The sequence below is a fragment of the Geospiza fortis genome, unplaced genomic scaffold (assembly GCF_000277835.1).
Source record: "Geospiza fortis unplaced genomic scaffold, GeoFor_1.0 scaffold130, whole genome shotgun sequence".
NCBI lineage: Eukaryota > Metazoa > Chordata > Aves > Passeriformes > Thraupidae > Geospiza > Geospiza fortis.
In genome coordinates this window covers 5031793-5041949 of record NW_005054300.1, presented here as the reverse complement: position 1 = coordinate 5041949, position 10157 = coordinate 5031793, and the positions used below count along the sequence as shown (strand labels likewise).

The following is a 10157-nucleotide window of genomic DNA, read 5'->3' as shown; positions in this document are numbered from 1 at the left end:
GAGCGGGACAGGAGGTGCCGGGCACCGTGTGCGTGCACGAGCATCTTCACTTCTACCCGCGGCTTTTTTGGTAACCTGCAAAACCGGCCTCATGCTTCTCATACTTTAAACGGCGGGGGGCATGTTCCCGGGAGGACAAAGTGAAACCCCCTGGAATAATGCTGCAGCCACCATATCCCCGCGGTGCCGGTGGCTGTGCAGCACCCACAGGATTCCGCTGCTTGGGCCTAGGCACGTCCTAGCTAATCAGTAACTCCCGGGATAATTAGCTGGAAACGCCAAAAGGAGGGCGCTGCTGCTTTTTTTTTTTTTTTAGACATAAAGCAATAAATCATTAACCTCTGAGCGCTGGAGCTGCCTGGGAGTCACGTCCCCTCTGGAGCAGTGGCTTGTGCTTTGTCTCCCCCAGGAGCGAGGGACAGGGCAGCGCTCCAGCCTGTCCATGGAGCTACAGGAGGGAGGGAGCGGAGAGCGAAAGGCAGAAAAAGCGCAGTGCCTCTGGCAGCTCAGGGCTGAACTGCTGCGGTGCAGCTCTCCAGCAGCAGGGCTGGCCATGAGTGAGCTTCTGCTTCTCTGTGTCCTCCCATCGCCTCCAGAGGGGCTTGCCATGGGGAAATCAGCTCATGTGGCCATTTCTGCTGTGCTCTACAGAGAAAGCCCCACAGCAGCAGTATCCTCCTGGGCACCTGATTGTCACAGTGTCTCTTGACTCACCATCTTTTGGGCTGAGGTCAGGAGCCTTGAGGAGCTCTGAGCATTTGGCCAAGGGCTCCAGCTCCAAGGTCAGGGGAGGCAGGTTGCAGTGGGGCTATGAAACCCCCACCTGCAAAGGTGGCAGCTGGCCTGATGCAATTCCTCGGGGTTGAGCTGGGGCAATGGTTACCCCACAGCACAGTGCTGCAGCCTGACCCTGACACAGCCTCCAGAAAACACAGGGTCAGGTCAGGGCACCTTCACATCACCAAAAAACCCATCACTGAGGCAGCTCCCACATCTCCATTCATCCCTGCCCTTCCAGTATTACCTGGCACTCCACTTCAGTGCAGACCCCCTAGGGTCTCGGGATAATCCTAAATACACAGGGCCAAATCCAGCCCTGGTCCTGCCTGGGTGAATGAATACAGGACAAAGCTGGGTCAGGAAAACCAAGGAGCAAAAGCAGAGCATGTGTTGTGCTGTGGATGCCATGCCATGGGCATGTTGCTTACAGGAGCAGCCAGGAATGAAAGCAGAATTGTAGCTTGTCTGAGTTTGCATTTGAATAATTTCTTTCCCAGCTCATCCCCCATGGGGCTTTCCATTGCACTGATCAAACTGTTTCTGGTGCAGTTTGGCAATTGGGCGCCCCAGTCCCAGAAGCCACATGTAGGATACCAAAAGTATCATGCTGGAGCTGTCTCTCCCCCATGCTGGGGAGGGTGGCAGATGAGGTGTGGGGGAATTCATTCCAGAAGGCTCCTGGGCTGTCCAACTCAGCCCCAGCACCCACATCACCTCCCTGGGCCATGGTGCAAGGGAGGACTATGAGAGAAGTCTTATTGGTGTTGACCCCCATCCTGCTCACCTGCCTGTCTGCTTGAAACCCTTCCCCTTTCTTTGCAAATCAGCCCACGGAGGAAGATGAGGAGGAAGGCTTTTCCTTGGCCTGCACCTTTCAGTTTCTGAAAGCAATGGTTGATTAGAGCAGCAGAGGGATGAAGGCAGATGGATGGCACTTTGAACAGTAGACATCCATGAATAATGTGAAGTAAATGCCTCAGAGGAGAGTTTTACATCTTAAAAAATGAAACACAAAGGTTTTCCATCCACTTAAATAGCCAGGGACTGCAGGGTAACGTCCCCATGGGCATAAGATGGACAACAAACAGCCCCAAAGCATCCCAACCCTACCAACCATTTCAGGCTGGCAGGTGCTTCCACACGGCTGCAATGTCTCTGGCAGGCTGCCTTCCTGCCCACTGGATTGCACAGGTGGCTGCCTGCAGAGCAAGGGGAGGAGGAGGAGGAAGGAGAGCAGAGTTTGAGGAGCTCAGAGCTATTGAAAACTCTCTAACCCTGACCACCTGCTGCAGGGTGGGGACCCTGCTGTAAGCTCTGCTTTACCCATCTCCCTTCACTGCTGCCCCTCCAGGCAGCCCCTGTGGTACTGCTGCACGTGGTCCCTGGGATACACCAGAGCTGGCACTTTCAGCCTGGAATTCCTCAGCTTTTGCAACAGGGTTTGGCTGCCTTGCTACGTGCATCAGGATGGTGAGTTCATGCTGCCCCAACTGAACTGTAATTCCCAGCGGAGGGATTAAAATAGAGCCCGGGGCCAGCAGTTGAGCAATCCCGGAGTTCACTGCTCGTGCAACAGTTGCTCAGTGCTTCCCCCACTGAAATATTTGCCCGTGCTCCAAAGTCGTGTGTGTCATTTCCCGTCTCTTCTGCTGACATACAGGCAAAGGGCTGGAATCCTCTCCTGCTGCTTACTCCTGCCTGAGCCACTGTCATCACAACTGTGCCAAATATTGCTGAGCCAAGGAAAAGCTTTTCAGCCATTAGCTCAGTCCCCAGGTTTGAAAGTGAACATTTACTGAAGAGTGAGGCTGCCCAAAGCTGCCAACAGCATCAGCAGCTCTGTGGGTGCTCAGGGGGATCCCTGTGTGTCCCTCAAGTCTGCCCCTCCATGCATGTGAGCTTTGCAGCCCAAACCAGAGGGTGGGGGCAGTGGGCAGCAAAGGCCATGTATATAGTTGTGGGATGCGCCAGCAAGTTCCAGGTTAACTCAGATGGAGACCAGTCCCTCCCTGAATCCACTCGGAGCTATCTGGAAAAGGCCTTTCACTCTCCACAGAATGACCCTGTGTCCCTTCCCACTTCCAAATGGGCAGAAAGCCCCTGCACCTCATGGTCCACCCATGGTAGAACTTGCTGCACAAACCATTGCCTTCAGCTGGCACCTCCCAGTTCAAGGGTTTCCTGTGGGCCCTGGTTTCAGTATGAATGGAGCAGAGGGTCAGTACCTGGAAGTGCTGGGCTGCTTCTATAGGACTAAGCATCCCCCTAGCACAGCTTGCCCCTTTTCAGACACACACTGAGGAAAGAGCATTTAGGAAGAGCAGTTTAGACGAAGGGATGTGTGACACCTGCACACAGAGCAAATACATAGGAGGTTCTCAACACATGTGCCAATACCAGCCCTAGGTGGCAGAAATGGTGTTTCTCTTACAGCTCTAGCAGGTTTGCAGAGCTAAAGGCTGACCTGAAACTTTGCAGTGACTCCAAACAGCACATGTTGAAGCAGTGGAAAAAAAAAGAGCCAGCCAACTTGAGTAAAGTTTCCAAAGAAAGCTGTGTCTGTCTGTGCCGCTTCTGGGGTGAGAGGTGCCAGAGTCTTCTCCTTGTGGCAGCTCCCAGTTGCAAAAATCTGTGTCAGCTCAGTGTCTGCCCTGTGTCAAAGATATGACAAGCTCTTTGCTATTTTTCCCCCCTTGCAGATGGAGACACAGCTGGCTGGAGCCAGGGAAGCTGACTCGCACTGGCTGCTTGGCTCTGAGAACTGAATTCCATAGGCGTTAAAGCCTCCAAAATGCCCTATGGATTCAGTTCTGCAGCTGGGCAGCAACTGAGCCTCAAACCTTCAAGAAGAAAAGGCAACTGTGAGCTCTTCCTACAAGGAATATGTAAATCTTTGCTCCTGCACAGAGACCAGGTTAGGGGTGGAGGGGAGTTAAGGCCACCACAGAAATATCTGCTATCAGAGAGCTACTAGAGGTTTGTGGCCCATCTTCCCCCAAGGGAAAAAAAAAAATCACCCAACTATAGAATGTTTTCTTCCTTCTGGAAGTGAAATGGCATTTTAGAAAATAAATACATTACTACCTCCTGATGTACTGCAAGCAATTGTGAGCCTCTGCTAAAAATACACATTGTCAGAACAACAGCCTGGGTGTGCCCAGCAAGCTCCTGTTCAGAGTCCAGGCAGCAAAACCAAACAAAACTTTGCAGAAGATAAACAGGACAGGATGAGTAAAGTTAAGGGTTATGCCCTCTGTCTCCCCATGGACCTTGGAGATGACCCCAGCAGCGACACATATTTAAAGAAAGTATTTGTGTAGGCAACAGGTTCTCTCTGTTTTCACCCGTCCATCACAAACCGCTGGGAGAGCCTGGCTGTCCCCCATGAGTTTTGGGGACACTTCCACTATAACCTGGTGTCATGTTGCCACCAGGAACCTAACAGCTGGAGGAATGGCATTTAGGATAAGTTATTGTGCAAGTCCTTGTAATTTATGTAGCATTTCAAAATCACTGTATGGCAAACCCCATACTCATTCTCACCTGGCCTAGAAGAGCTAGTTTGCACCTCCCTCCAGGATCTCACATAAAGCAGCCCCTGCCCACGGCAAGCAGCATCCAGTTCTGACAGCTCAGCTGTGTCCCACAACAGCTGCAGGAGATGGGGAAGAAGCTCCTTCCCACATCCCGCTGAGGTGCTGAACCACTGTGCAAGGATCCAATGCATGAACTTTGGGTTCACTGCCCAAAGGAGCTGCTGCTGGAAGGACAAGGAGTGCACCACCAACACAGGTATTTAAGTGCACATTCCTAACTAGGCAGGACAGCCTGCTCAGCCAAGGAAGAGATTAAAAAAACCTTGACAAACAACCAACTAACCCAGCAGGAACTGCTGCCTTTTTCCTATACTAGGTAACCAGAAGCATAACTTATTAGCCAGCTGTCAGTAATGGAGGCCTTTTCTAGCCCATTCAGCAAGTCCCACTGCCACTGTTTGCAACACAGCCAAGAAGCACCAGTTTGGTCCAAGGCTTCTACAGCAGTTTTTCTGGTTCAGCCCTCTTGCAGCTTTGTCTGGCAGCAGAGTTAACACATTTCCAAGAAGCTAAATGGGGAAGGGGAAATGCAGACAGTTGCTGAGACATTTTGGCAATTGGTTAAACAAAGCCTGTTGCACTAACTAAGGAAAAAAATTAAAGAAAATCCACTTGCTCTCACTTTATAGCAATTCAGAACAACCAGGGGCCTCCAAGTTCACCCTCAAAGTCTCTCCTTTGCTATGCAGATGGATAACATCCCATTCCCTCCCATGTGTGAGGCCAGAGGGAGACTAGGAGACTACAGGGTCACAGAGAGGATCCCCTATTTCTCCTGTATGCTTATAAAGTTCCTGCTGGTCCCTACAGAAGCTGGCAGAAAATAAGCTAGGGCAAGGCAGGGTACTGCCAAGTGGGACAAGGCACCATGGCTGGGCATGAACCACAGCAGAAGCCATCCCTAACTTCACAAAAAAGGTGCCAGATCTGATTGCAAGTTGTTCACAAAAGAGACTAAGGTTAGGTATTTAAGAATCAGAAATATAAGCATTTGCATTTGGGTTTTTTTATTGTTTATAGTCATTTAAAAGGTAGAAGTTTTTAGAAGTTTGCAAGTAAGTCAGACCCAGCCCCTCGCAGCCCTCCAGGCTTCCAGCACAGCTCTTCCAGTACAACCACCAAGCCATGGAAGTGCTGTGATTCACATAACTCCAGTAACCTCATTGGAGAGCCAGCACCTCCAACCAGAGCCAAGTCAGACCCAGAGCAGGGCCTCAACAGCAGTTTCAATAAGGATATGTGGCCAGGAGTACTGGGCACCACACTGTCAAGTGAAAGGGGATGGGGACACCAGAGTGGAGGGAAGTGCTGCACAGGCCTCACATGGTGATAAAGCACAATGATATGGTCATAAACAGCAGTGACAAGACATGCAGACAATTGTTCTTCAAAGTGTCCAAGAACCCCTGTGTCCTCTGGGACCTGCACTGCCCTCACCCTGAAGGAAATTCAGCTTTTATCTCTCCAGGAAGAGAACCAGCTTACAGGCCCTTCCCCCGAACAAAGTAGGAAGAGGCCCATCTTCTCTGATCAAGGGCTGCAATTTGGAGATCCCCCACAAGGATGTGACCAGTCAACCAAACCAGTGGAAATCAAATGCTCATTTCAAAACCAGGACCAATGAGCTGACCCAACAGTCCAGTGTCACGTGGTTTCTTCACAGGATGGGCATTGTGCATCAATAAGGGTAAATCTGCCATAAGATTGCGGAGGATGGGAAGCAATTAAAAGAAATCAACAAGAATGGTGGCATCCATTGCTTGTGTTACCTGCCAACCACACCAAAACCAGTTGCCAACTGGCTCCCATGAGGGTACTGGAGCATCAGTCCATTGGGTATCTGACTCCCTCAATGTCTCAGTTTCTTTTTCTTCTTACGGTTCCGGTCCTCGCTGCTGTCATCTGCCTCACTGGCACTGGGAGTCACAGCCTGCTGGATGACCTTCTTCTCCACTGCATATTCCTGGTTTTCTATCTTGGGGTCTCCCTTGACCAAGAACTCTCCTTTCCGATAGGATATGGAAACATTGGTCCGGGGGTAGGTGCCATAAACCCGCCGGAGATCATCCTTCACAAATTCTGGGAGGTCTTTCCTTGGCCCAAACACCTTTCCAAGCTTCCCCCACTGAAGCTCCCCTCTCATTGTGAAGCCTTCTGGCCACGTATCTCGATACTGATCTGACCTCCGGCAGGCAGCATAGGGATGGTAGTTTGCATAGGGGCTGTAGAGAGGGATAGGGACCATGGGAGGGAAGTGCCAGATGTGGTATGGATGGATATAGGGATTGGAGGCACTATAGAGATGGTGATACTCCACCTGACCTCCTGCATAGTCAGGGTAGCGGTTCCTGTCCACCACAAAGGTGATGGGTCGACTGTAGAAGTTGCGCATGTGGATGGGAGGGAACATCACAGATCTGGACATGTCTTCTGCTCTCCCAGGCCACAGCGGTGGGTAGGTATAAACAGAAGGTGGGATCATGGCTGGGTAATATTCCCGTGGCACAAAGCTGGACTGGTACATTGTACAGTAGCCTGGGGTTTTACACAGGGGGCACGTCTCTGGAGCAGTTGCTAAGTCTCAGAAGCTGTGAGGACAGAAGGGGGAGACAATCCATTTATATTGGTTATATACATTTTGGGGTGAATAAGGAGATACACTTAGCACTGTAAGCATGCCAACTAATTAATTAATACAAGGAGCTCTCCACAGCTTGCAGGAGCAGCAATCTACCAAGAATAAGTGAGCCACATTGCCAGTGACTGCTTGTTAGCTCCTCTGCAAGACATCATTTAACCCACACATCTGAGTTGCAAAGATGAGAACAAGCTGACATAAAGACCACTGAGGGCAGAAGAGTCAACCTCATATCCTCATGACTTGTGTTTGCAGTGCTGGGAGGCAGCAAGACACTGCAAGGAGCTGAAGGCCCTTGAGCAGGCATGAAAGTGGGAAAGGCAGGCACAAGGGAAAGAAACAAAGCAAGCAGGCAAAGAAAGGAAAGAGGCAACCCAGCCCAACCCTGCTGCAGTCATGTCAACTGCTGTCCTGCCCAGACAAGGAAATCTTAAACAAATAAAAAGATCTTCAGCTGCCCTTGACTCTCTCCCCATCCTTCCAAAGCCCTACTTTTACTCTGATAAGCAAACAAGAGCTGTACCTTTTGTTTATTTCTAGAGCAAAATCCAGGCACACCTACACTTCCTCTGACAAGTTCTCAAGTACAGGTTTCTCTTTCTGGTCTCACTAATTACCATTCACGTTTAAGTGTGCATTTACCTTGAGCAATTCTGACCTACAGCTGAATTTGCTCCTAGCCTGCCCTTGCCAGATATCCAAGCACCCTCCAGGGCATGAAGCAATGTCCTCCCATGACTCATTATCCTCTCCCCTAGGGCCAGAAAGGAAGCTGTATATAGCATAGGGTTGGTTATTTTTTAAGAAGAGTTTGCTATCAGAGACAGGAAAAGATCGTGCATAGGACTATAGGCAGAAAACTGGAACTTTTTCCACAGAGTTCAGATCCTGTGGGCTCTTCTTGCCTTAAGTAGTTGCCTCTCCCACAGGTGTTAACCAAGAAAGAGATGAAAGTTCAGCTGTCCCCTAAGAGTTGCCTGACACAAGCAATGCTGGGTACTGCAAAATGAGGGTTTTTCTTTTTAGCTAGCACAAGTTCCTCCTTTTCCTAGAGGTTCATAATGTACATTAACTAGCTCAAGCCTTTTTTTGCCATGGGTTCAGGGCTAGACACCTACACTCCACAAAGGGAACAGCAGAACAGCACTGGAATATTCAGTCAAGACCAGGCAGCACCCTTAAACAAGACTTGCAGCCTTGGAGACAAAGCCCATCACAACCATCACCCCCTCAGATAGGAGGAAATGAAACAAAGTTCACAACCTACTTGCCTAACTTGCTCAGAATGACCACAAAAATCCAAAGGGGTGTTGTATGCCAATGGCAGCATAAAGTGGGCACATGGAATAAATGGTCCCATCTTGAAAACCAGTCTCAGCATCTCTTTAAATAGCTCATCCATGCATTCCTATTGAGATCCACACTTCTGTAAAGTGCTTGTATTTCAGAGCAAGTGGTCTACACAGAGAGTGTGCAGTTACAGCATCCATCATATGAAACAAAGCAAGCCCAGCTTACACCCCTTCTGCTGGGTCAGCGTGCTGCTCCAAGCCAGTTAAGGACCACCCTGGAGAAGCTGTTCACATCTAGCTGACGACCAGCTCTTGCTCAAAAGCTTCTGTAGCACCCTGCATTTTGGCTGTCAGCATCATTGCTCCCAGGTCTTCCTGGCAGCTGCAAGGAGCAGGACTGACAGGCCATCTAAACCACTGGGGGTTTATCACAAGGCAGCCTGAGCACAGCTACTAATTGCTTTGATTTTACACTGAAGAAAGATAAGGGGAACAAGCTGGTGTCCTAGCCAGGCAGGATGACCCACAAGAGGAAGCAAACAAAACAGATAAGAAGGGGGAAGAAGATGAGGATTAAGCAGGGCTAGAAGCGCTTCAGGGCAGCATTATCACATGCCCTACCACAGAAGCAAACACACTTCCCTGGAAGCAGATCACCCGGGAGGAGCGTGTTGACAGCCTACACAAAACTCCACAGCCCCGGAGGAAGTGTGCAAACCTGTCAGGGCAAGCCTTGACTGGGTGGCCTCTGCCAGGCCCCCCTGCACAGCTGCCTGCTGCTGCCCTGTCCCTGCCTGCTCCCAAGCACAGGGCTCTCAGACTGCCCAGCCACAGCCTTACCTGCAGAGGCACCGAGCCCCAGCTCCTGGCTTGCAGCACCAAGTACTGCTCTGAATGCTCAGGTGTGTTGCAACAAGGTATGCAGGACGCACAACGCTCCTGCCCTGCCCCTGCAGACCAGCACCCTGGTGCTCCCAGGGGCTGACAATGCAGTTTACCCCACCATTACACAATTGCCTGTTGTTCATACCGACCTTCAGGCTGAGCTGCAGCACGACAAAGCCATGTGTACAGGAGAAAAGGGCTTTGAGAACACCGGTACCAGCTTGCCCGACCCAATCCCTCACTTACCAGGAAGTAAAAGCAGATACTGCTTCAGGGAAAACAGGGTTTGCCCAGAAGGTGATCATTTGTCAGGCCATCTGATGGCTGGAAGGCATCAAAAGCCAGATGCTTTAGAAAACCAATTCCAAACACCAACATCGAGTGGTACCACTTGAGGAAGGAGTCCAATCCCCAGTTTCTTCTCCCCTTCCTCTTCTCAAGGAGACCTTATAGCACCTTCCAGTACCTAAAGGTGGTCTCCAAGAAGGCTGGCAAGGGAATTTTCACAAGGACAAGTAGTGATAGGACAAGGGGGAATAGTTTTAAACTGATGGAGAGTGAATTCAAATTGAATATTAGAAATTAAAGTTCTTTACTGTGAGAGTGGTGAGGCACCAGAGCAGGCTGCCCAGAGAAGATGCCCCATCCCTGGAAGCATTCCAGGTGAGACTTGATGGGGCTCTGAGAGCTCTAGTCTGCTGAAAGGTGCCCTTGCCCATGACACAGAAGTTAGAACTGGATGATCTTTAAGTCCTTTCCAACTCAAACCATACTATGATCCACCTGCTCTTACTTCTCTTGTTTCCCCACTACCAGCAGCCAGAGGCTAGCCTGGGCTTGGAAGTAAATACCTGACAGCTTCCAACTCTTCAGGACCAACTACAGGGCCAGAAAGACAGAGGGGATCCTAGCTGATCTGTCTCTTCAGACTACAACCCTCCTTTGCTCCACCTTCAAGCTCTGTTA

The 10157-nt window shown here is 50.3% G+C and overlaps 1 protein-coding gene across 1 annotated transcript in view; it reads right to left on the bottom strand.

Moving 5' to 3' along the window:
* Positions 1-6225: 6225 nt before the first annotated feature.
* CUNH10orf95 (chromosome unknown C10orf95 homolog) overlaps positions 6226-10157 on the bottom strand; it is an 11138-nt gene continuing 7206 nt past the window's right edge. The window contains exon 2 of the mRNA XM_031061351.1: positions 6226-6964. Coding sequence (XP_030917211.1) covers positions 6226-6900 — 675 coding nt within the window. The 5' untranslated portion in view covers positions 6901-6964. The remainder of the gene's footprint in view (positions 6965-10157) is intronic.